General features: G+C 42.3%; 1 protein-coding gene across 3 annotated transcripts in view; it reads left to right on the forward strand.

Moving 5' to 3' along the window:
• Positions 1–26,497, forward strand: part of TRAF7 (TNF receptor associated factor 7) — a 36,399-nt gene that overhangs the window by 1,751 nt on the left and 8,151 nt on the right. Inside the window, exons 1-14 of one of the 3 annotated variants that reach the window (XM_060786498.2) lie at positions 4,135–4,234; positions 11,968–12,085; positions 12,640–12,697; positions 13,120–13,211; positions 15,826–15,942; positions 16,739–16,831; positions 19,212–19,245; positions 20,506–20,689; positions 21,260–21,394; positions 22,329–22,546; positions 24,150–24,223; positions 24,340–24,388; positions 24,782–24,909; positions 26,028–26,110. In XM_060786498.2, coding sequence (XP_060642481.1) covers positions 12,005–12,085; positions 12,640–12,697; positions 13,120–13,211; positions 15,826–15,942; positions 16,739–16,831; positions 19,212–19,245; positions 20,506–20,689; positions 21,260–21,394; positions 22,329–22,546; positions 24,150–24,223; positions 24,340–24,388; positions 24,782–24,909; positions 26,028–26,110 — 1,346 coding nt within the window. In that variant the 5' untranslated portion in view covers positions 4,135–4,234; positions 11,968–12,004. Of the gene's footprint in view, positions 1–4,134; positions 4,235–8,549; positions 8,574–11,967; positions 12,086–12,639; positions 12,698–13,119; positions 13,212–15,825; positions 15,943–16,738; positions 16,832–19,211; positions 19,246–20,505; positions 20,690–21,259; positions 21,395–22,328; positions 22,547–24,149; positions 24,224–24,339; positions 24,389–24,781; positions 24,910–26,027; positions 26,111–26,497 lie in introns of those variants that run through there. The other 2 variants (XM_067473713.1, XM_060786496.2) reach the window with 2 other exon arrangements.

Raw genomic sequence — 26,497 nt, forward strand, 5'->3', positions numbered from 1 at the left:
TGCAAAGGGCAGCATTAGATGCCAGCTCCAGAGTATTTTATGATCCCTATGATAATATAATATAATAATATGATACTAATAAAATAATAATAAGATAAGAGACAATAATAAGATAATGTAGTATGATACTATTATTATTATATATGTAATATAATAATGGTGTCCCCAGTGGCACAATGGGTTAAACCCTTGTACTGGCAGGACTGCTGACCTATTGGAATCCGGGGAGAGTGGGTTGAGCTCCCTTTCAGCTCCAGTTCCCCATGCAGAGAACATGACGGAAGCCTCCCATAAGGATGGTTAAACATCAAACATCCGGGTAACATCCTTGCAGATGGCCAGTTCTCTCACACCAGAAGCGACTTGCAGTTACTCAAGTCTTTCCTGACACGAAATAATAGTAATAATAATAATATATGATGCAAAGGACAGCATCAGATGCCAGCTCCACAGTTTGGAAAATTTCCTCTTCCCTATGATAATATAACATAGTGATAATAATATGTAAATAATAAGAGAAGAGAATAAGATAAGGTAATATGTTAATATAATAACTATAATAATACTAGCGGTCCCCTGCCACGCGTTGCTGTGGCTCAGTCTGGTGATCTGGAAAAGAAAGTAATTAGAAAATGTTGGTTTCTAAAATATGTAATTTCTTTATGCATGTGGATAAACAGTATTTATTGCTGTTTCTTTTGTCAGTGTTGATGTGGAGATTGTCTGGTTTGCCTACTCTGAAACATGCAACTTATAATTGTCCTTCTTCAGGGGTCCCTTTCAAATCTATGATACTATGTGTGTGTGAATCATATCTATCTATCTATATCTATGGCTGGATAGCTCTTTGTCAGGAGGACTTTGATAATGCTTTCTTGCCCTGGTGAAGGGAGTTGTACTGAATGGCCTTAAGTATGGGGGTTCTGTGTGGGAAGTTTACCCCAATTCTGTCGTTGGTGGGGTTCAGCATGCTCTTTGATTGTAGGTGAACTATAAATCCCAGCAACTACAACTCCCAAATGTCAAGGTCTATTCCCCCCAAACTCCATCTGTGTTCATATTTGGGTATGTGGAATATTCATGCCAAGTTTGGTCCAGATCCATCATTGTTTGAGTCCACAGTGCTCTCTGGATGTAGGTGAAGTACAACTCCCAAACTCAAGGTCAGTGCCCACGAAACCCTTCTGATGTTTTCAGTTGGTCATGGGAGTCCTGTGTGCCATGTTTGCTTCAGTTCCAGCCTTGGTAGAGTTCAGAATGCTCTTTGATTGTAAGTAAACTATAAATCCCAGCAACTAAAACTCCCAAATGATAAAATCAATTTTTTTAGTGATGGTCACTCCTTGGGTTAGTAGGTGTCTTGTGGCCAAATTTGGTGTCAATTCGCCCAGTGGTTTTTGAGTTCTGTTAATCCCACAAGCAAACATTACATTTTGATTTATATAGATAATACGATGCGAAGGGCAGCATCAGATGCCAGCTCCAGAGTTTAAAGAGTTTCCTTTTCCCTATGATAATATAATAATAATATGATAATAATAATATAATGAGATAGTAAGATAAGATATATTATAATATTTTTTGTGTGTCAGGAGCAATTTGAAAAACTGCAAGTCGCTTCTGCCATCTGCAAGGACACTGCCAGGGGACATTCGGATGTTTGATGTTTTACCATCCTGTAGGAGGCTTCTCTCATATCCCTGCATGGGGAGCTAGAGCTGAGCGGGAGCTCATCCTGCTCCCCGGATTCAAACCACCAGCCTGTCCGTCAGCAGTCCTGCTGTCACAAGGGCTTAACCCATTCCATCACGGCGGGCTCTATATGATAATAAAATATGATAATATAATAATACTAATAATAATATGATGATAATATGATGCAAAGGGCAACATCAGGTGCCAGCTCCAGAGTTTTTGTTTTAACTAATTTTTATTGAAAGGGAGGGAAATCATTATATATATATATATAATGATCTTAGATGATTTTAATGATTTGTTTTATCAATTCTGTGTTTTATTCTGTTTTAACATTGAGACGCAATACGTTTTTATTTGGAGTCTGCTGTATTTAGTGTTGTGAGTCTTGCTTAAAGAGAAGAAAACAGGATATAAATCTAAATAATAATTACACACACACATAATATTATGTATATTTGATATACTGTTGTTGTTGTTTTTTTTGCTTCTTAGATGCATATAAATATCTCTGAAAATGGGGGGCATCTTAAAATGAAAATGTGAGGATTACTAAAAAAAATTAAAATGTTGCTTGATCCTTCTGTAGTATTTGTTGCTCATTTACTGACTGGCTTATGATATACATCAAGTGCCATGAGTGTTCAAACAGTAGCATTTAAATATTTCATATTCCGCCCAGATAATGGAACCGTACCTTCATACTTTATATTCCTTTTCCTAGTTTAGTGTGAAAAGAGACGAAGGTGCATGAGGTGCTGCCTTTGCCTGAACAAGGAGGGACTTCTTCCTGTTTTTCTCTTTTTTTTTCTGATTCCATGGACAAATGCTATTTAAATCAACCACAATAGTAAGAAAGTCCTGTTTTCTTGAAAACTTCAATGATTTTACTGACTGTAGTGTGACTGAAAGATTTTAGATCCTTAAGAAGCAAACATGTTGAAGCTTTTTGCAAAACCAGTATTGTCCTCTTCATATAGTTTGCTAACTTTTTGTATAAGATAATAACAAGAGCTGTCATCAGTGTGTTCCTTAGAAACATTCCTAGCTTCCTAGTTTAAGTCTATATTTGTTTATTTATTGGGCAAGAAGAAACAGCCAACCCTAACAAAAAGACTTTCTAAAGTCCTGGTTCCCAATGTGGGGGGAAATCCGTGAATGATATAATGACCTTTTTACATTTATTGTTCTCAAGGCCTCATATACAATATATAAATATAGAGACATACACATTTTTAAAATTAAAATCTGAATGTCCGCAGCGGTCAGCTGGTGCCAATGGAGGTGGAGAAAGCTCCTCATAGAAAGGAAATGGAGAGGGCATAGAGTGCACATGAGCCGAGAAAATAGAAGCCACTTTCACTCCGCCCAGCTTTCTTTTAACATTACAAGCCATGCAAAATATATACAAATATATTTTTGTTCTGCATATGAATGTAGCAAGAAATCTGTAGAAAAACCCAAAGTAAAGTTACTTTCATAGAGAAGTCAATATTTTTGTATAAATTAAAAAAAAATGATCAGCCGCAAGAAAATGAATGTCAGGCAACAGGATATTATTCTCACAGATTCTCACCAAAGACACTTTGGAGTGAATTTGGACATTTAAGTTGCCCTGAATTCAGTGCAGATTGATGAAATCAAGTGTGGCTCAGATATTACTATGCCCACAATATCGTTCTATTTTATGACTTAACTGTATGAAGCATGAATTATTTTCATTCGCCAGGTTCAAGCAGAAAAATCTCGCATTTTCCATTCCCACAAATTTTTCCTGATATCATGCTGGTTACTTAAGGGAAAAGAACCTTTTGAATAGATCCACGAGCGTAGAAAAGATGTTCCTTGACACGTCATTAACCATCAACAAATGACAATGACTGTATTTTCAGAAAACTCACAAGCTAAAGTTTAGGACTCGGCTTCACTGCCTATGTTCCTTGATGACAAAAGGAGTTCACATTCTGGATAATTTGAATTATATGTCAGAGTGCATTAGGAAGGGGTCAGGATTTTAGAAAGGCTTGGGGGGCATGGCCAAAAAAAGGTTGGAACCACTGGTCTAAACTCTTGTCCAATTTCAGTTGTATATTTTCCATCTGGAGTTTCATTTTACCATAGGCTGTTTCAGTTTATATTGTTGTTATTGTTGTGTTTATTTATATTATATTATTTATATTATTGGCTTAAAGAAATGCTGCAGAGAGCATAGAGTGCACATGAGCCCAGAAAAGAGAGGCCACTGATGGAATCTTGCTTAAAATCTCACTGTCTTTTTCTATGGAATGGTTTCCGGCTCAAGCTCTCTCCTCTGAGAATGAAGGGCTTCCCTTTCTTGGCAGAGCTGGATGTGATTGGCTCTGTCTTTATTTGGGCAATTCATTTAAATATGGCCTCCCACTCTGCATGCCTTTCTGTTTACATCACCAAGAGCTTTCTGTGCAACCATCTGCCAGGCCTGTAACAGAGACATTTTGAAAGCGAGGAATGTTTGCCTGAGCTTCCCGGACTCCTCTGGGACGGTTTTCTCCCTTGTGAGGTAATGGGGAAAGTATGTGGTTGCCATTGAAATGCATTTGGGTACCAGATTCACCCACTGAATAGGTCCAATTGTTATGAACTTCTTGTAGACGACAGGATAAACTTTATTTTCCTAACTTTAATACCTCTGATCATCGGGATGTTCGTTCCAGTTTTGTCTCAGCTAAATACAGAGTAATATTCTAGATTTCTAATATTTGAGAATATGAAGGAGCAGTGGTTTCCTAGTTCTGGTGTCAACCTTTTTGGCTCTTTCTTGTGTGCATCTGTGTTCAAGTTGTCTATCGATTTATGGCATGGATATCGACTTTTCTTAGGAAAAGAGGACTCAGAAATGATTTTGTCAGTTCCTTTCCTAGAAATATAATGTAATTTATTGGCAGTCTTTCTGGGATTGGAAAAATGACCTTCTTTTTGGACTTGCACTCCCAGACATTATTCTGGATTTTGGGAGTGACAGAAGGCCCCTTTCCCCATGCGCTGCACATTCAAGTTTTCAATGTTTGGGAAGAGGTACCAAGGTCAGATTTGTACTAACAACAACATTGTTTGTTACCCTCTTCTCCTAATGACCCAAAGGCAGGATACAACACAGTCAGTATTTGTTTGTAAGTGTTTGTTCCTTCAAACCACCTCTAGACTTAATGGTGATCCCCATAAATTTTGTAGGGTTTGCTTAGGTAAGGCGGGTGCAGAAGTGATTTTACCAGCACCTTCCTCCTAAATAGAGATATTTGTTGGCTGTCTGCCATCTAAGCACTAACCAGGGGCTGACCTTGCTTAGCTTTCAAGATCAAACAGGATCCAATGCCTTTAGGATATTTCACCTGTTTGCGCTTTCTTGATTGGGGTTATTTGGAAGCCGCAGCAGTGCGGCTACAAAAGAATGTGGAAACATAACGTGGTGATCTCTCAGCCAACTCCTGTAGCAGATTCCAAACATCATCCTCCAGGTTTGCTGTCTTACTGATTAGATGTTGGGGATTGTAGGATCTAAAATGATTTTTTTTTCTGGTAAAATGTTGACTCTTAATTTCTGGATTCCAGGCTAATGAAACTATCTTCTTGTTTGATCATGAAGGGCTCAATCGTTGTGTAGCCATAAGAGTTTTCCTTCTTTTGGGGCCAATTCATTCTCCCCCTGTACCTGCCGCAGGTCATTTCCTCATTCTCTCACCGGCTAAAGCAAACAACAGTACATTGCACTTAATCTCTTCAAAACACAAATTCAAGGCAAAAGGCCTGGTGATTGCTTCCTCCTTTTGTGAGCTTTGAGAGGCAGGATTCTGGGAGGTCCCTAAGAGGCACTTCATGGTAGGGTGGGATACAGTACCCATTTCCAAGCTCCCACCAAAGTCCAAATTAACTATTAAAGTGGTGTCAACCTGCTTTAATTCTACAGTATAGATGCACCATAAACAGCACCACAACTATGAAAGGAACAGATCGGGTTCCTGCCAGATAGGATCCAGAAAAATACAGCAAAAGCCCTTCTGGGGCCCCATCTAGACTGCTATATAATGCAGTTAGACTTCATTCTGATACTGCATTATATGGAATTTAGATAAAGCGTGGATCAGGATAAGGATAGGGACACAGAAAACAATATGCTAGGAATCCACTTCCATTTTTAATGACAAAGTTTGGCTTTGTTAGCTAGGTATTTCTACCTGGGATGTGTGTGGGCTTCTCTTTGAAAAGAACTGTAAGCTAATTCTGCCACAGAGGGTCCTGAGATGACTTAACCTGGATTAGTTCTTTGCATTCAGGTTGGTAAGAAGTAGATTAGTTCCCCTGAAGAGTCTCCAAGAGATTTACATTCTCCAGCTAGTAAAATCCAGGAGGATGCCATTGGGGTTTCTATTTAAATAACTTATGATTAATTGAGGACTGTATTCAAATAGTAGCAACTCTAGTTCACCTGATAATGTGAGCTGAAAACCTTTATTGTGAGTCTGTTCAAATCACCTGTAAGCCTATAGGAACACAATGAATTTCATTGGCTTTTCTTTGACCTCAGAGGTGCTTTTGTCAGTTCCTTCCTCTGAAACATCAACTATAATGCATAGTATTCATTGGCAGTCTCCCACCCAAGTCCTAACCAGGACTGACCCTGCTTAAATCCCAAGATCAAACAGAATGTCACTGTGCATCATGCCCCTTTTATTTTCCATCACAAACAACCTTCTTCCCTAATCCTTCTGTCTTTCTTGTATATTTCTGTCCTTCTGTATCCTTATTAACCTCTAAAGAGTGTTAATCTAGCATTTAGCAGCCTTGCAAATAAGCCCTGAATGTTGTTCAGTTTCTCCCTAAAAGAGAGTGCCAGCTTTTGTCGAAAGTTCATCTGCCAGATCATCCAGAAGCGGTTTCCACAAGTAACCAGATGAGCATCCATATTGGCTGGAACAGTGCTCAAATCTGAACTTGTAAAAGCAGAGGAGGGCAATTACCCTATTGCTCACTTTTTTTCCCGAAATGGCCTTCCCAAAATTAGGTTGTACATTACATTCACGTCATATGTTAATCTTAGTGCTGAGCTAAAACCAAAGGGGAAGCTGCTTCCAGAGCTGCATCTGGAGCCTCTTTTTGAGGAACATAATCTCTCATTTAATGGTCCTGCCTCAGTGCTATATAATCCTGGGATTTACAGTTTTGTGAGGCATAAACCACCTTTGGCAGAGAGAAGGCTCAAGGCCTTGTAAAACTACAACCTCCATGATTCCATAGCATTGAATCAAGGCAATTTTAAGTGGATTCATTCTGCAGCATAGATGCACCCCAAGGTTTTTTCTTTCATTGGTGGAAGATTTGGTGCTCTAACATTTATGTTTTTAAAGAAGGAATTCTAAGCAGGCAGCAAGTGTAATGCACACCCTTTTGGGCCCAATCACAAAGAGTGCATTTTTTGCTGCTGCGCATTACATTCAGCAGCAAATACTTTTTTTGGTTTCAGGGTTTTGAAAGTTGAGATGCACATTAGATTTGATGGCTCATGAGACCTGAGTCAAAGCTGGTATTTCTGTACTTCTGTGTCCCTTTTATCCTCTAGAGGTTCTCAACCTTCCTAATGCCGTGACCCCTTAATACAGTTCCTCATATTGTGGTGACCCCCAACCATAACATTATTTTCATTGCTACTTTATAACTGTAATTTTGCTACTGTTATGAACCGTAATGTAAATATCTGATAGGCAGGATGTATTTTCATTCCCTGGACCAAATTTTGCACTAATACCTGATACACCCAAATTTTAATACTGGTGGGGTTGGGAGGGCATTAATTTCATCATTTGAGAGTTGTAGTTGCTGGGTTTTATAGTTCACCTACAATCAGTGAGCATTGTGAACTCCATCAACAATGGAATTAAACTAAATTTGACACACAGAACTCCTATGACCAAAAGAAAATATTGAAAGGGTTTGGTGGGCATTGACCTTGAGTTTTGGAGTTGTAGTTCACCCACATCCAGAGAGCCCTGTGACCCCAAACAATTTGATGGATCTGGACCAAATGTGAACACTGGTGGAGTTTGGGGAAAATAGACTTTGACATTTGGGAGTTGAGGTTGCTGGGATTTATAGTTGACATACAATCAAAGAGCATTCTGAACCCCAGGAATGATAGAATTGGGCCAAACTTCCCATACAGAACCCCCATGACCAACAGAAAATACTGTGTTTTCTGATGGTCTTTGGCAATCTCTCTGGCAATCCCTCTGACACCCCCTCATGACCCCCCCCCCCCCCAGGAATCCCGACCCCCAGGTTGAGAAATGCTCTAAAGAGTATAGAGCTGCCTTGCAAAGCAGCTCTGCATATTGTTCAGTTTCTCCCTGAAAGGGAGAGACGGCTTTTGTCGAAGGTTCTCCTGCCAGATCATCCGGAAGTGGCTTCCAAAGGTAACCAGGTGATTGTCCATATTGGAGGGAGCGGCACTCAAATCTGAACTTGTAAAAGCAGAGGAGAATGATTACTGGTATCTTTCTCTCTGACGTCACGTAATCAGTCTCCATGCCTCAGGGGTACTGTTTACTTTTGGCAGCTTCCTTGTATGTTGAAAGAACAGATTTCGTGGTCTGTCTGTCTTCTGTGAGAATGTCCAGGCCTGCTGACTCCAGCTCATTGCAGAAGGGAAAGCTGGGAGCCTTGTGTGTGTGGTTTTCCCCCTCCGTTTTATTGCCAGTAACTGCTTGATTTCTGAGTATCGCAGTTGTTTGTTCCGAATAAGTAGACTTTCAGGAGAGGAAGTGAGAGGAAGCTCACGTAATTGGGACAGAGCACATTTTCATAAAGGAGGAAAAAAACTGGGGAGCCAATGAAGCTGACTCTGTACTGTAAGTATAATGCTGTTTGACATCACTGTGTGGTCCTCTTTGACAGAGAAGGTGAATGCTTTGTAAAACTACAGATCCCAGGAATCCATTATATTACACGTGCTATAAGTGTATATCATTGGTGTGCAATGTTGTATAAGTCCAAAGCAGCTTTTCACGGATGGACAGGTGCATTCCTTCAGTAGTTCTGTTGTTGTCGTAGCTGTTTTATGGGCCATGGGTGACACTAGTGCCTGGTATGGTGTTTTTCCGCATGGCATACATTGTGGTTTTGTGATGGGTGGTTTGGTGTTGAGTTGGCTACATGTGGCACTGAACTGTTTATTTGCTCATCAGGTTGGAGATCCTGAACTGTATGAGTAATTGGGGACTTGCCACCCACTTTGCCAGGTCAATGAGGACAGGTTTTGTGTGGGTTGATGAGGCAAGACTGGATCATCTGCAAGGCCACTGTTCAGAGTAACTAGAGTATAGATCTGGGGTTGCCTGGGTAAACATTTTCTTTGAGGCGCTTTCTTTCCTTTCTCTGTTTCCCTCATACACCTCTTTTCCTTGGTTGCTTGCTTGTCCTCATATATTTCTTCCTTCTTCTTGCTATTATTTCTCTTCCCTGTACATAGATAGAGGTATATATCGGCTTTCCCATCTTTGGCATCTTGGAGGCTGTGCTTGGTGCCAGTGACAGGGGGAGTGCTGTCACTCCACTTTTCCCTGCTGAAGAGCTTTGTTAGTGAAATTCCTCCTTGATCAAATTGCTGGCATTTTTCCTGGCATTTCCTTATGGGTGTCTTAAATACCTGCCCACTTAAGCAGTACCTATTTATCTACTCACATTGTTGTTTTTGAAACTGCTAGGTAGGCAGAAGCTGGGCTAAAGGCCAGGAGCTCACCCTGTTCTGGGCTTCAAATTGTCAACCTTTTGGTTGGCAAGATTTACTGCAGCTGGCAGTTAACCTGCTGTGTTAAAGCCCAGCCCTACATGTCTTTGCCCTTTTCATTTCTCTTCCTTCCTTCCCTCAAACCAACCAACATGCATACATACTTCGATTTTTATGTAGATAGGAAATAGATATCTCAGTTCCAAATGAGTAGATAGAAAATAGATATGTTGGTCCAAATGGTCCAGGAGCCCATATCCTTTTGGTCCATAGTCCCGAAATTTTAGCATTGAAGGTACTCAACAAGAAAAGAGATTCCGCCTAAACATTGGAAGACCTTATTTGCTGTAAGTTGTCTTACACTGGAATTGACTGACCCAAAGGGCAATGAACTCTCCATCTTTGGAAATCTTTAAGCCAAGTTTGGGCATTTCTTAAAAGTACTTTAGTTATGTATTCTAGGTCAGTGAGGACAGGTTTTGTGTAGATTACTGAGGCAGGATTGGTTCATCTGTGTGACCCATTCTTAAGAGTAATATGCTTGTCTAAGTAGCAGAATGGGGCTAGATGACCCTTGAATTATCTTCCAACTTTGCAATTGGATGCCATTAAGCAAACTCTCACTCCTTTCTGTTTCCTCTTTCAAGTTTCCCTTCTGTCTGCATTAGGGAAGTGACCCTTTTAAAATATAGGCATATAGTATGTACACACCCTGGGCTGGGGCTCATTGTTGCAGCAACGAAGGCAATCTGGTCAGGTAAACGCTGCACTGTTGTCGTTGTTTTGCTGCCAGCCCTGTTTATCAAGGTAGGGGCCCTGTTTCCTTTTTTTTTTTTTTTTTTTTTTTTGCACTCACAGTGCCCAGCAGTGGGTTATTTTTTCTGCTTTATAGGTTTGAAATTAGTGAAAAAGAGTATAACGTCACACAGAACAAGAGAAGCAGGTTCTGGCAGCTGCTCCCTCCTGGGAGAATGAGTTGTTAGTTAACTTTCGCTCTGGAGAAGCCGACAGGTCAATGTCTCAGTCCTGTCGAAGTCCAGGAAGTGCAGCTCCCTTAATTGATTCAAGATTTGTCCTTGGCGGCTTCCCACACGCAGCAAAGAGAGATGTTTCTACAGCAGATTAAGACTAAATGCATTGGCCGTATTAGAGCTTTAGGAGAACCAGCCCAGCCTTCTATTCCCAGTTGGTCCAGTAAGGTGAAAGCTAGGCATCCTGACTTGGAGATGACAACTCCATGTAATACTAGCTCCTTCTGTGCCTCTAAAAGAGAGAGAAGGGACCCAGGCCTCCTGCCTGAGGACCCTTTGGGCAGGAGATGCTGAGATCTAGTCTAAGAGCATGTCTACATTGTAGAATAAATGTAGTTTGGCATTGCTTTACATGCCATGGCTTAATTCAATGGAATCCTGATAGCTGTTCTTTTACCAGGTCCTTAGCATTCTCTTCCAAAGAGCTTCCAGGATTCCATCCTACTAAGCCATAACCATCAAAGTAGTGTCAAACCTCATTCATTCTATAGTGTAGATGTAACCTGAAGCAATCTCAGGTGTAAAGGCTGGTGTAGTTCAATATTCAGTTTCTACAAGAACTTGCCAATTGCCTCGCTGAGAAACCCACCAGCAAACCCCAGGCAAAGCTCCTACCTTAGAAACCTTTAAAAAGAATCTCAAGACCTGGCTCTTCCGTTGCGCTTTTGGAGAGTAGTTACATATTCTTAACCTATTGCTCCCCTCAACGTCTTTGTCCTAGGAGTATACCACCCCCCCCCCTTGTACGAAGGTCAGTCTATTACCCTGTCTCTCTACGAGTTCTCACTCACAAATAATTCTCCTCCTTTATCTCACCCTGAGTTTTTAAATCATTTTATGTACATGCGGCCCACTCACTGTCATTATGTTTGGTTTACTGGGTTTTTTTTGTATTTTGTTTATTGTAGTCATATGTTCTGTATTTTTATGCGATGATGTTTATTTTATTGTAACATGTATCTTATTTTATTGTAATTTGTTGTATGGGCTTGGCCTCATGTAAGCCACCCCGAGTCCCCGTTGGGGAGATGTTGGCGGGGTATAAATAAAGTTTATTATTATTATTATTAAAACTGCTTCCTCCATTTGATAATTCAGGGGCATTCTAGCTCTGTTCCTGGAAGCGACATATATAGCCATCCTGGTCACTAACCGGTTAGGACCTTAACCTCTTTGGATTTATCCAACCCTTTCTTGAAGCAGTCCAGTACTACATCCTGTGCTACATCTTTTAAACTTAGTGTTATCTGTTGTGCTGTCTGACAGTGATCCCATTGTAGGGACAGACCTTCCATTATGCAAAGTGTGGTAGATGCTTCAGCTAAGAGACAGTGGGGAATGCCAAAGAGCAGTATGGCATGGCACCCAGCTTTCCTGACTTCTCCTAAACTGAGATAAGAAAGACTGAGCTAAACACATGCCTCGATGACGACTATTTTTCCATGACAGACATCTTTGTGTGATAAAACCCTTTTTTCCTTTCAGAGGTGGCTCCAGTGACCTACCGATGCGGGGCTAGATTATGAGCGCCAACAAGAACGCTCGCTACAACCGGTTCCCCACCACTGCAACCACTAGCCCTTCCTCAGACAACAATAACGGGGTAAGAGACGGCCATGGGATCCTGTGCCACATTTCTTTTGCAGAAAATGTTCTTTTCCATCCAAATCTGCCAAGAGCAAATTTGGCACATAAATAAACCTCCCGATTATAGCATTTTTTTCGGTGCAGGGAAATGTGTGTTCCACAGAAGAAATAATATTTTCACTGTAGAAGTATTGTTAACTATACAGGAAATACAGTTTTCTGCACCAAACAACCACAGACAGAATAAGATACTTGCCATTGAACATGGTTTTGGTTTATTTTAAAAGCAATAACAACAACAATAATATATTTATTACCCACTTCTTCTTGTGACTAGAGGCTGGGTATAATGTTGTTAAATCAAAGAGATTAAACACTCTTACAATACAAGACAGATACAAGATTGTCCATCCTTCGTGCCATTCTTTTACAAATGTGAGCACATTTTGTTAAGTTGCAATTTTCTGTGGGTATTTTTCCCTCTTCCTTTTTAGTTTTTGCTTTGTTTTGTAATTCTGTTCCATTATTTTCTGGCTGTATTAATAGTGAAGTGTTTTATCTTTCTTACAGACAAGAATGGAGACCACCTTTGGCCCGACGTACGCCGCTGTGACCACCATCACCAAAGGTCAGTCCTGAGCAGATTCTTATCAAGGGAAACAAGCTAAATTAGACAGTTTTGCAGCCCTTGATAGGAATCTGAAAGACTGTAAAACTGCCTATTTTTTCTTGGTTCTCATTGGTTTGAGGAGCTCAGAAACTTTTGTAAAACTACAGAGGTTCTCAGGCTTCGGTCCTCCAAGTATTTTGGACTTCAGTTCCCGAATTCCTAGCTATTGGCAGAACTGACTGCAGTTCCAGAGGACCAAAGTTTGATTACCACTGACATAGTGGCTTGAAACAAATGAAAAAAAAAATCCTCATAGGGTCAGGGGGGAATAAAAGATCTACTTTAATTAGAAATGGTTTTCAGAGTTGGAGAATGGCTCTGGAGAGTAGGAAGCTGGACCTGTTACAGAAGATCTGATGGTTTTGTCCTCCTCCTTCTAGCGGATGGGACCAGTACCTTCCAAAAGCACCGTCGGACGCCTTCCTCTTCCAGCACTCTCACTTATTCCCCGCGTGATGAGGATGACAGCATGGTATGTGCCCCAAAGCTTACAGTTGGAGGAAATGCTCCTTGAGGAGCCAGATCTGGTGATGCCTTGGATGCATTGAGTTTGGACTACTGTAACACACTCTACGTGGTGCTGCCTTTGGAAACTGTTTGGAAATCTCAGCAGCCCCAAAGTACTAACTGAGGAGGGGAGCAGGGAGCGTATACTCTATTTCTTCATATCTCAAAATGTTGTGTGTCTTAGAAGAGCAAGTGCTTTTCTAGATCTATAAATAAAGCTTTCCGCCATTGGTGGTACTGAAATTAGCATGCATCTTACCATTGATGTCGTCTTAGAATCAAAGACATACGGTAACACTTGTCAAAATGGCTTCACTGGCTACCAGTTCAAAGTGCTAGTTGTGATCTATAAAACCTTATATGGCTTAGATCCATATCTCTCTGTGCCAACCTGCTAAAGCCTTGTGGTCTATAAGGAGATCTTAAAACATACTTTTGCTGTGTGCATGTACTCCATCTCAGATTAAAGAGTAGATAGGCAAAGGAAAGTTATTTAACTTTGGTAGAAGAACCCCTTATGTGGTCACTTGTGTCTCGGTGTAAGGTCTCTTGAGGCAGAGAGAGGCCTCACAGTGCTCTTGTCTGAAGTAAAGGATAATAAAGCATTCTAAGGACTTTTGGGAAGAAGGACGAAGTGACCTCTAGATGCGGACAGGAAGCAAAACACCTTGATCTACGAAACAGGTGAAAAACAAGACAGGAAACACACAGCACAGGGTTCCCTCTGTCCCTAGTCGCTAAGTATATATAAGTATTGAGTTCCTAGTTACTCAGTATATACAAGTCTTCACTTCCAACTCTGGTCAATTAATAGATGATCTCCAGCACTGGTTGAAAAGCTGCAGGCTGTGTATGTGATTCTCCAGGCAACATCCCATTCCTATCCAGTCTCAACAAACGCAAGGCCCAGTCTGGCTTGGTGATTGGTGGGCATTGTGCCCTGGGTCCCCCCCCCCCCCCCAAAAACAGGAAGCTGCGAAGCAGAACTCGGAGCAGATTGAATAGGAGGAAGTCTCCCAACGCAAAAAGAGATTTGGCAGAGGCCAGGAAGGGGAGCCGCTGGGCAGCAAGCTCTCCCTGAAAGAGTAGAAGGTCCGGGAGAGAAGCATGTTACGCCTTTGGTAAGGGATTTTGGCACATTATGAACAGTGTAGCCCAAGGGTCCATGTTGGGAAGGTGAGCTTGAATGTAGAAACACCAGGGAGGTCGAAATGGAGGTGTTTCTGGCCCCTTTGAGAATTCTTTGGAGTTCTTCTGACTTGTCATCATTGTCTTATGCTTCCACCATTAAAGGGCTGTCAGCTGAAGGGGGAGCTCAGGAAATAAAGTTCAGGAAAGCTACTGGATTCAACTTTTTGTGAATTACCATTTGGTTTTGCAGGAAGAAAGGGACAGGGTGGGGAAAGAGTTGTTTGTGTTTTCTTGAAAATGTGCAGGGATTCCTGGTGAAAACTTAGAAGGCAAAATAGTTACTAGGAAAAGAAAAATACATGAGTGAATATTTAAAAGGATGTCAAAAGGAAGGGGGAGCAGGCTTGTTTTCTGCTGCCCTGGAGACTAAGGGCCCTTCCACACAGCCCTATATCCCAGAATATCAAGGCAGAAAATCCCACATTGTCTGAGTGTGGACTCAGATAACCCAGTTCAAAGCAGATATTGTGGGATTTTCTGCCTTGATATTCTTGGATATAGGGCTGTGTGGAAGGGCCCCAGGACTCAGTGGAGCAATGAGTTCAAATGACAGGAAAAGAGATCCTTCCTGGCCATAAGAATTGCGGTTTAACAGTGGAACTTTCTGCCTTGGGGTGTGGTGGTGGAAGCTCTTCCTTTGAATGCTTTTAAACAGTGGCTGGGTAGCCATCTGTTGGGGGTGCTTTGATTGTGCTTTTCCTGCATGGCATCAGGGGGTTGGACTAGAGGGCTCTTCTGGTGTTTTCCATCTCTGTGATTCTGAGATTTGTAGTATATGGAAAGGTAGGTTTTAGGTAGCACTCACAGAGTCAGAATATTCTTAGAACGTAGTCAACATTGCCAAATGAAGTAGCCAGGACAAGAGTGGTTTCATTTCTATAACTACATTCAGATTATAACGTTTTTATTGCTGTGGTAAATTTGAAGTTGGATTAGCCGCTTTGAGTCTCCTTTGAGGAAAGAAAAAGCAGGTTATAAATAAACATAATAATAATAAACATAATGAGAAGAAGACATGTACAGGTTAAACAGCCCTCGGAGCAGATTGTCATGTTTTCTTTAAAAATGCCTTCTTTGAGGGAGGAAAGCTGATAGGTCCTTGTGTGTAAATTTATTTAAATAAGTTTTACAATTGATGTGCAGATTTTGTAATCCTTGTCCAATAACAATAGAGGTCTATAATTGCTCAGATTAGTTAGATCTTGTCCTTCTTTTGGTTGTGAAGTTATTATTCATGCAATTTTGTTATTGCTGTGAAACCTTTAAGCACAAGTTTAGGATCAGGATTCGAACCCAGAACCAGCATCGCTGATATAAGGAGAGATCTGCATGATGTCTTGCGATACACAGGTGACTGTCACTCTTCCTTTGTCTCTGTTTCTCTGCAGCCGCCCATCAACACTCCACGTCTTTCTGACTCCGCCATCTCTGTCCGCTCCTTGCACTCCGAGTCCAACATGTCCCTGCGTTCCACTTTCTCTCTCCACGAAGAAGAGGAGGAGCCAGTAGGTATTTGGAGGATGGGGGGGGGGGGTTCTGGGAAATCTTCGTTAAGAGAGAAATGGATAACAAGGCCTTTAGGAATCGGTAGGAAATATTAGATGTTTAAAATAGTTCACCAAGAAGGCACTGCAGATTGCCGACCCTAACAATAGTGGCCATGCCAATGAAACAGACTCTATTTGCCATCACCTTTAGGTCAGAAAGGATGTCCCGCAATAAAGAGTTCAAATTATTATTATTATTATTATTATTATTATTATTATCATCATCATTATCGTTATCGCCACCACCATAGTCTGTATCCCGCTTTTTCTTTTTGAAACATTTATGCCTTGTTTTATCTCTGAGTGTTCAACAAGTTGGGAGTTTAATCCTACTAATTAATGATAGTAATAATAACCCACCTCTTTTTGAGACTCAAGGTGGGGTTGCCAGATGTTAAAACAGGGAAATAAAACACAACACTGAACGCATATAACAACGCATATAACAACATACACAAGGCCACATCATTAAAATGTAGGTGAAAATTCCCAAGTTAAAGTTGACTACGTAGGCCTTGATAATTTCTGTCTCGTATTTTTGGAAGGCAGACTGCCATTGGCTCAAATTGCAGGCTGCAAAAGATTGACAATTATAAGCCTTGCCATTGTATGCAGATGGATCCTGACTTGGAAGTGAACACTCTGCTTGTTATTTATTGCTTTTGGCTCTTGTGGCCTCTGTGCTGCATCTGAGCAACAATTCCCTTCCTATTTTGCCCTGACTTTCTGTTTGTGATTCCCTCTCCCTTTGCAGGAACCCTTGGTGTTTGCGGAGCAGCCCTCGGTGAAGCTCTGCTGCCAGTTGTGTTGCAGTGTGTTCAAAGATCCAGTGATCACAACTTGCGGGGTAAGGAATCCCATAGACACATAGGTTTGGAACTTTTGAAGACGGTGGCAGCATCTGGCAAATTATCATTGCTGCTGTACAGAGACTACCAATTTTGGCTGTAGTTTGAGGAGACTGGTCAGATAATCAGCGCAAAACCTTTCAGGTCTCCCTGGTATACTTTGTAAAATCAGATTAATAAAATATTGGGTTGCTGTGAGTTTTCTGGGCTCTATGGCCATGTTCCAAAAGCATTGTCTCCTGACGTTTTGTCCACATCTATGGCAGGCATCCTCGGAGGTTGTGAGGCCTGTTGGAACCTAGGCAAGTGAGGTTGATATATCTTTGGAATGTCCAGGGTAGGAGAAAGAATTCTTGTCTGTTTGAGGCAAGTATTAATATTGCAATTTGCCATCTTGATAAGCATTGAATGGCTGTGCAGCTTCAAAGTCTGTCTGCTTCCTGCCTGGCGGAATCCTTTGTTGGGAGGCGTTATTAATAAAATATTGCCAAAGGAACATCTAGTTAGAAAGAGAAGTGCAATCAGACGTGTCCCGTGGCTTCGACTGTCTTGACCTCAGAGGGACATAGTCTTTGGCAATATATTATTCTACATATATCTTCCTCCCCTGTCCATTGAATTTGGCCAGAGAGAACGCGTTCCTATATTTTAGGATATTTAGATATCTCAGATGCCCTGCGGGAAGAAGGGCTCTCTTGTCTTTGGAAACAGGGGAGATTCACAGCTCCTTATTCCAGATACGCTGCTGTTTGGTTTTTGTGTAGCCCGTAGTGTTGAATCTGAGTGACACTCAGACTATTAGGAAAAAAAGAGTTGCTGTGAAAGGCTGTTGTGGAACCTGGAGTTGCATCTTTCCTTCCACAGCAGGCAAATGTCCTTGTCATAGGCTCATAGAATTCTAGAGTTGGAAAGGATCTCCAAAGGCCATCTGGTCCAACCCCTTCTGCCACAGAGGACCTTCTACTAACCCTTCTGCTATAAAAGGAGACACAATCCAAGCCTTCTCAAGATGACCATCTAGACTCTGTTTCAAAACCTCCAGTGGAGAAAACTCCATCACTGTTATTATTAATAAGAATGATTATAGATTCATAGATTTGGGAGAGACTCCAAGGGCATCCAGCCCAACCCCCTCCTGCCAGGCAGGAAGACACAATCAAAACCCTACTGACAGATAGCCATGCAACCTCTGCTTCAAAACCTGCAATCATTGTTATTAATAAACATGATTATGATTATAGATTCACAGAGTTGGAATATACCCCAAAGGCCTTCTAGTCCAACCTCCTTCTGCCAAACCAATTTTTCCGAACAGATGGCCATCCAACCTCTGCTTCAGAACTTCCAGATAAGGAGATTTGACTGGACTCCAAGGCAATCTATATTCCCTGATTGAACAGCTCTTTTCCCTTCCACAATATTCCCAGCCATCCTTTGCTGTTTCCTCATAGGGAGGGAGGTGGTGATGGCTGGAGGAAGCTGCTAGCTGTGTTTTGGCCTCTCTGGCCCCTTTTTACAGCTGTTTCGGGGCAGGAAAGGGAAGCAGGAGGCGGCGATAGTCTTAGCCGCAGGCTGAATCCTGATCAAAACCCCCACAGGGTGCTTCTTCCCTACCTCCATACTGTTTCTCTGCATCCTGAAATTGTCCGTCTGGTGTTTGCTTTGATGTGGGCAGCAGGGCCTTAAATGCGGGGCCCATTTTATTGCCTCTTGGCCCAGCCACCTTTTGGTGCATCCTGAATAAGTTCAGAAATATAAAATAATGTGCCAAGCTAGGGAAATGACTGAGATTATTATGCCACTGTTCATTCTGCGTTTTCAGATCTGCAAGGGCTTTGAACAGAATTTTAAAGCACTACTTTTTAAACGTTTCGAGCATACCTGAACTCCTTATAAGTGACAGTATATCCTGATGTATATATCGTTTTTTAGTCTTTCCATTGAGGCCATGAACCACCCCTTTCTGCTTTGACTGAAGCATGAAAGATCCCTTCCATTATGGTCAAAACAAAACTCCAAACAGAGGCCACTATGAGCCTCCTAACACCATTTATTGGCCATGCAAACCTATCACAGGTCCTTTTTTTGTTAAGAGGGAGTTTGCCATTGCGTTCCTCTGAATTTCTGCCGAATGTTGGGAAAATGTCTGGAAAAAAATCATTCTTATTTGCATAGTTCCATCATTGCGAAATCCACCTTGCAGGGTTATAGTGATCAGGGAGTGTTGGACGGTCTTTTGTCTTTTGTTGTACTTATATTGTCCTTCTTTATTGTACTTACCTGTTCTTAATTTAACATGTTCTATCATTCACTGCAGTATGATAGAGGTTTTGAAAATGTAATCAATATTTGCGGTCTTGTTTTGCATTTTCTCCACAGCACACATTTTGCAGGAGATGTGCCTTAACTTCTGGTAGGTGCTAGAAAACATGACAATTTTTCCTCCCTCCCTCCTTTCCTTTATTTTTTTCTTGGCTTTTTTCTTTAACTTCTGAATTTTAACCTTCATTTTATTGGTAAAAGTCTGCATGTTACCCGTGTGTATTTACTATATGTATTTTCATAGTGTTTTGTTTTACCTCACTGTTTTAACCGTGTTGTAGCCACAAGGAGAGGTGGACAATTATTATTATTATTATTATTATTATTATTATACTTTACTTTTATTGTGATGAGGGCCACATACCACTGGATATTATTCTGTCTGCTTTATGTATGTTTCCCTTTTTTCTCCCATAAAGAATTGCCTAGATCCCCAAAGCAGAACCCAAAGGGATGGAAAAAAATAACCCTTAGATGGTTCAATTTCCCTTCCAATGGAAGCCTGTTTTGTTGAATAGGTTCATATTCTAGAAAGACCAAAATGGCAAGAAATTCTACAGAAATCATAATAATAATTTTTCCCGGAGAAAAATAAATTCCATGGGTGCATTTTGTGAAAAAAAGTCCTTTATGAAATAGTAGGGGATTGTGTGTTGGCTGCTGCAGGGTTTTGAGGACAGCGTAGCACCATTCTTACAAAGGAACGAGCAGCCATCCAGAATGCTATTTCAGTATTCCCCTTCTTTTGTCATTATCCATTATCATCATGATCACATATATTTGGAAGAGACCCACAAAGGACAGACATGTCTTCTCTCAGACATGAAGACATCATTTAATCCCTCCCATCCAACCTCTGAATCATAGAAGAGTCCCTAAAGGCCTAGGCTCTCCTTAGAATCCTAGAGTTGGAAGGGATCTCCAAAGGCCATCCAATCCAGCCCCCTTCTACCTGGCAGGAAAAGCACAATCCAAGCACTCCTGACAGATAGCCATCCACCCTCTGCTTAAAAGCCTCCAAAGAAGGGGACTGACATACACAAATTCTGGAGTTGGAAGAGATTCCCAAAGGCCATCCGTTTCACCTCCACCCTGCCATAAAGGAAGGCACAATCAAAGCAGATGGCCATCCAGCCTCTGTTAAAGACTTCCATAGAATCCTAGAGTTGGAAGAGACCCCTACAGGCTATCCAATCCATTCCCAGGAAGACATCCAAAGCCTTCCCATCCAGTCTCTGCCAAAAACTTCCAAAGAAGGAGACTCCCATCACCCTCTGAGGAAGATTTTATTTATTTTCTTGTTTGTTTCATCTGTATATGCTTTATGAAGGCAACATTTTCCCTTCTGCAGAGAAGTGTCCGGTAGACAATGCCAAACTGACAGTGGTGGTCAACAACATTGCTGTTGCGGAACAGATTGGAGAGCTTTTCATCCACTGCAAGTACGGCTGCCGCCCCGTTGCCAGTGGCAAGCCGCTGGTCTTTGAGGTGGACCCCCATGGCTGCCCCTTCACCATTAAGCTGAGTGTCAGGAAGTAAGTCTGACTTCTTAAATACTACAGTAGTAATTATTTGATGGAGTCAAGCATGCAGTGCAGTACTAAGGCAAAGCTTAAGCTGTGGTAAAAGCATCACATCTGAAATATGACATGATATTATAAAATATTGTGGTTCACCCCAGTATTTTAAAGAATCTGGCTGGTCTTTTCTCTATCTTTTTCAGTTGACTGTGATTAATATGGGAGTTTGCTCTATGTTCCACATCTAGACCTCCATCCCTCTTCAGCCCAAGGCTTCAGCCAAAAATTTACTTTGAACCCTGTTAAACTCTTAGTTTAATCATGTTAATTATTCATTCTTAGATAGTTCTGTCTTTAGTTCTATTTTAATTTTTATTGTCTTTAGGTTTCAAATTGTATTGTTTTTATCATTGTCCATCCCTTGAGTCTCTTAAAGAGGAAAAAAAACAGTATATAAATAAACATGTAAAGTAGATATTCCTGCATTTGGGGCTTTGTGGCTGAGTTTTGTACCTTTCCTGTGATGGGGTTAAAGTTGGGTAAGGTCTTCCTCTTCTGATTGTTCTGACTCCGCTCCCTTCCCAGGGACCATGAGGGCAGTTGTGACTACCGGCCTGTGCGCTGCCCCAATAACCCCAATTGCCCGCCGCTTCTCAAGATGAACCTGGAGGCCCACCTGAAGGAGTGCGAACACATCAAGTGCCCCCATTCCAAATATGGGTGAGTGGGAAGCCAGACCCTTCCATAAGGGCAAAGAAGGATGTTGCGAATGGTCCCAGAATGGAATATCCCTTTGGCAACTTTCCCTGCTCACACATCGCTGAGCCTTCTACCTGACTGTTGCCCCTACAGAAATGATTTTAGAAACAATTTGATGGCTGTGGCTCCACAGGGTTAGAATTCTAGAGTTGGAAGTGGCCCCCAAGGGCCATCCATCCAACCCCCTTCTGAAGGAAAATCACCATCAAAGCCCTCCCAACAGATAGCCATCCAGACTCTCAATAATAGAATCCTAGAGTTGGAAGGGACCTCAAGGTTCATCCAGTCCAACCCCTTTCTTCCTTCCATCAAAGCCCTCCTGACAGCCATCCAGTCTTTTGAATCATAGAATCCTAAAGTTGGAAGAGACCCCAGGGGCCATCCAGTCCAACTTGCCAGACAGGAAAAGAACCATCAAAACCCTCCTGACAGATGGCCATCTAGCCTCTCTGAATTATAGAATCCTAGAGTTGGCAAAGACCACATGGGCCATCTAGCCCAAACTCCTGCTATGCATGAAAAGCACCATCCAGTTCCTCTCGACAGATGTCCATCCAGCCCCTGATCAAAAGCCTCCAAAGAAAGAGCCCCCACTGGACTGCAAGTCACATCCTTAACCACAGACTAGCTGGCTGTGCTCTCAGAAATTATTGCATTTCTTCCATTTTAAGACACACTTTCCCCCTTATATCAGCATCTCTAGAAGTGGGGTGCATTTTAGCTTCGCAGGCGTGTCGTGTGTATTTTTGTTGGTGGAGGTGGTCTTGCAATCTGTGGTGTGTTCCAGTGGAAGAGATATGGTTGTTTCCCAAAAGCAGGAGGGCCACAGGCTTTGCTGTCACACTGGTTGCTGCATCCTCCTTCACTTCCTGATGGCACCTCTCCCTTCCTTCAGGTGCACTTTCATAGGGAACCAGGACACCTACGAGACCCACCTGGAGACCTGCAAATTCGAGGGCCTGAAGGAGTTCCTGCAGCAGACGGATGACCGCTTCCACGAGATGCAGGTGGCCATGGCCCAGAAGGACCAGGAGATCGCCTTCCTGCGCTCCATGCTGGGCAAGCTCTCCGAGAAGATTGACCAGCTGGAGAAGAACCTGGAACTGAAGTTCGGTGAGTCTCCAAAGAGGAGGAGAGGCCCAGCTGGGTCTTCCATTGGCATAACTCGCTCTTGAAAGCCCCACATGACGTCATTGGTGGGTGTCTCGGGATACCGTATTTATTTATTTACTTACTATGCTTCTATACCGCCATTCTCAGCCCGAGGGCGACTCATGGCGTTTTACAAAACGGCACAATTCGATGCCCACAACAGTACAAAAATAATGTAAACATTAAAAACATTTAACACAGGTAAAAAATTCAGTACAATTAACATCAGTAACACAATAAAAAGCATAAGTCCTCCGCATCTCATTACCAGTCATTATCCAGTCATCTTGTCCATTCTGAGATCGGAGTTTAATAGCTACACTGCGTTTGGGAAGGCCTGCTCATATAGCCAGGTTTTAACGGTTTTTGCAAAACGTAAAGAGGGTGGGGGCTGATCTAATGTCCCTGGGGAGAGCATTCCACAACCAAGGGGCCACCGCTGAGAAGGCCCTATCCCTCGTCCCCGCCAATCGAACCTGTGAAGATGGCAGGGCCGAGAGCAGGGCCTCCCCAGCAGATCTTAAATTCCTAGAGGGTTCGTAAGGAGAGATACATTCGGACAGGTAAGCAGGGCCAGAACCGTTTAGGGCTTTATAGGCTAAAGCCAGCAATTTGAATTGTGCTCGGTAGCAAATTGGCAGCCAGTGGAGCTGGCGCAACAGAGGAGTTGTATGCTCCTGGGCGCCACTCCTGTTAGCAACCTGGCTGCCGCCCATTGGACCATTTGGAGCTTCCGAACAGTCTTCAAAGGCAACCCCACGTAGAGAGCGTTGCAGTAGTCTATATGGGATGTAACCAGAGCGTGGACCACTGTGGCCAAGTCAGACTTTCCAAGGAACGGACGCAGCTGGTGCATAAGTTTTAGTTGTGCAAAAGCTCTCCCGGCCACCACCGAGACCTGGGATTCCAGGCTCAGTGATGAGTCCAGGATTACTCCCAAACTGTGAACCTGCATCTTCAGGGGGAGTGAAACCCCATCCAACACAGGTTTAACCTTATGCCCTGTTCGGCCACATCATAATTGCATAAAAATTAATTTGCTTGCTTCCTTGCTTGCTTGCTTGCTTTTGTAAACTGCTTTGCCTCAGATGAATGAGTAAGGAAGATCTCCATTCTCTGAAGGTCTTAAGGCAGTTTACAAAATCTGAAAATGTGCTCTTTGGGGGAAGGGGAGACCTCTGTTTCACGTTTTTAAAACTGCCTTAAGTCAAGGAAGAGGAGAGCTCCAGAGATCTCAGTTTCATCGTTTTTAAACTGCTTTGCTTTCAGAGGAGAGAGGTGGAATCAGCTCCAAACGTCTCTGTGACTATTATTCGAGGAACCCAAAAATACAGAAAATGGGGGTGCTACTATGATGTTGTGTTAACTATTACATAATAAAATATGGGTAAATGGTGACCTCATGGTGGCATAAATGAAGTGTAGATCTTGGGATTTTGGACCTACTTTGCAGCTTGGTGTGTTATTTAGAAGCTGTAGGTCTGAAATGGGTTGGGGGCTATAGCATGGGACTCTGTTCCAGTGGGTATTTTACTGTATTCCCTCTATTGTATTCTCTTTCTAGATGTCCTGGATGAGAACCAGAGCAAGCTGAGCGAAGACCTGATGGAGTTCCGGAGAGATGCCTCCATGCTCAATGTGAGTCTCCCTCCCTCTGTGACCCAGTATCATAATAGGGAGGAAATCCCTCATCTTCCTATATATTCCAACGCCCATTCACTGCTTCTTTAATGTGCTTCCATTTACCTCCTTAGGACGAGTTATCTCATATCAATGCTCGGCTGAACATGGGGATCCTGGGCTGTGAGTTGATATTTTTTCTGCATGTTGATATTATAAACTCATTTCCATTGAGAGCCACCTCAGCCTTATTATGGTTGCCTTCAAAGGGCCCTTAATTCCATTCATACGAAAGCCCTCTATAATTTTTGTAACATAGGGGACGGTACTTTTCAATTTTTACCCAATTTGGGTCCCCAGATGGTATTGGGCAACAACTCCCATCCCTTTTGGTTATCTGGGGATAATGGGGGTTGCAACCCAACAGCCCTTGGGCTTCTGAGGTCAGGGGAAAGTGAAAGGGCATTTTAAGCCTGGACATTGTATCCACAAGCCTTGTATCTTAATCCAAGCCCCACTTTCCTGATTAAGCTTTCATGCTGACAATGTGTCTTCTCTCTTCCTCCACCTTTGCAGCGTACGACCCCCAGCAAATCTTCAAGTGCAAAGGCACCTTTGTGGGGCACCAGGGCCCCGTCTGGTGCTTGTGCGTCTACTCCATTGGGGACTTGCTTTTCAGTGGTTCTTCGGACAAAACCATTAAGGTAGGAAGGAGCCTGCGCCAGAATCTCCTCAGAGCTTTTGATAATGAAAGTACAGTTGTCCACATTCGCAGATTGGATTATTCAGAGATGTATATCTCCAGGAATCTCTAGGTTCCCCAGTGTAACTATGGTCCTAGGGTTGCCCAGAGAGAACACCTCATTATTAGTATTAGTATTAGTATTAGTATTAGTATTCCCCACTTTATCTCTCCTGCAGGAGACTTAATGTGGCTTAACATAAAAGCGTACAACTTCATAAAAGCGTAACATAAAAGCGTACAACTTTAAATATACAAATATGCAAATATTAAAACAGGATATTACATTAAAACAGGACTCTAAGTACTCCAGTGCTATTCTATGGTCAGTTTCCAGCAGAAGTCCTGTTGGAAAACCTAGAAATTGCTAAAAAAAAAAAGTGTCTCAAGGTCAGAAAATAAGGTGTTTTTTTTCATTTTTATGTGGGTCCTGTGCCCCTAACCTCAAGTGAATATCGAGAATTGACTGTGATAGCAGTAATGCTGTTGTGGTTGTGGTTGTTGTTTTTGCTGTTGTTGTCGTTACTATTATTGGAGATTAGATGGCCATCAGTTGGGGGTGCTTTGGTTGTGCTTTTCCTGCCTGGCAGAAGGGAGTTGGACTGGAAGGCCCTTGTGGTCTCTTCCAGCTCCAGGATTTTATTATTATATAGTAGCAGTAAGAGCAGTAGGATTGTTCCTGCATGGCAAGTGGTTGGGCTGGGTGGGCTTTGGGATTCCATTCCAACTCTAGGATTTTATTATTATTATTATCATCATTATTATTATTGTTAATTTGGAGTAGTAATAGTAACTTCTTCTCATGCACAAAATGGGCTCTGCAATTTCCCCCTAAATCTGGTTCCCTGCCACCTGCCCTGATGGGAATGGCCTGTTTTCCATTTCTCCCTGGGAAAAATCTGCCCTTTCATTTCCTTTCCTGGAATGACTTTGTCTGGCTCCGAAAGATGGGAACGCGGGTGCATCGAAGACCAAGCCGGCTGCTTCCTGCCCTCCCTGTTCCAGCCCTTGGTCCCACTTCCTGTCCGGTTTCCTGGTTGTGCTTTGGCACAGTCACATGACACTTGTGTTTCCTATTAGGTGTGGGACACCTGCACCACGTACAAGTGCCAAAAGACCCTGGAGGGACACGATGGGATCGTGCTGGCACTCTGCATCCAGGGGTGAGTCGAGGCCCTTCCCACTCCTTTTGCCATAGAAACAATGGGAAGAGAGAGGACAGGAGATGCTGCTCACGAAAGAGCAGGGAGGCTTTTATTGTGCTGCTTTTCAAACATGAGTTGCAATTCTCATTTCACAACTGGATGAACGGAGCAGATAGATATATTGTCCTTTTTCAAACTAAATCATATCCTTCTCAGTCTGAGCTAAAATGAATTGCTGGGATAACCTGAAGTATGAGAGAGCAATATTGTCTGATACTTGCTTCACAAATTGTTTTAATGGCAGGGAGGCTATCTGTTTAATGAAAGCTACATTTTACACTTGTGCTGCATTAGTCATTTTGGAAGTTGCCGTCTCCCTGCCAATCTCTTAACTGAACGTCCTTT

This window comes from Anolis sagrei, chromosome X (assembly GCF_037176765.1).
Source record: "Anolis sagrei isolate rAnoSag1 chromosome X, rAnoSag1.mat, whole genome shotgun sequence".
In the NCBI taxonomy this organism is placed as follows: domain Eukaryota; kingdom Metazoa; phylum Chordata; class Lepidosauria; order Squamata; family Dactyloidae; genus Anolis; species Anolis sagrei.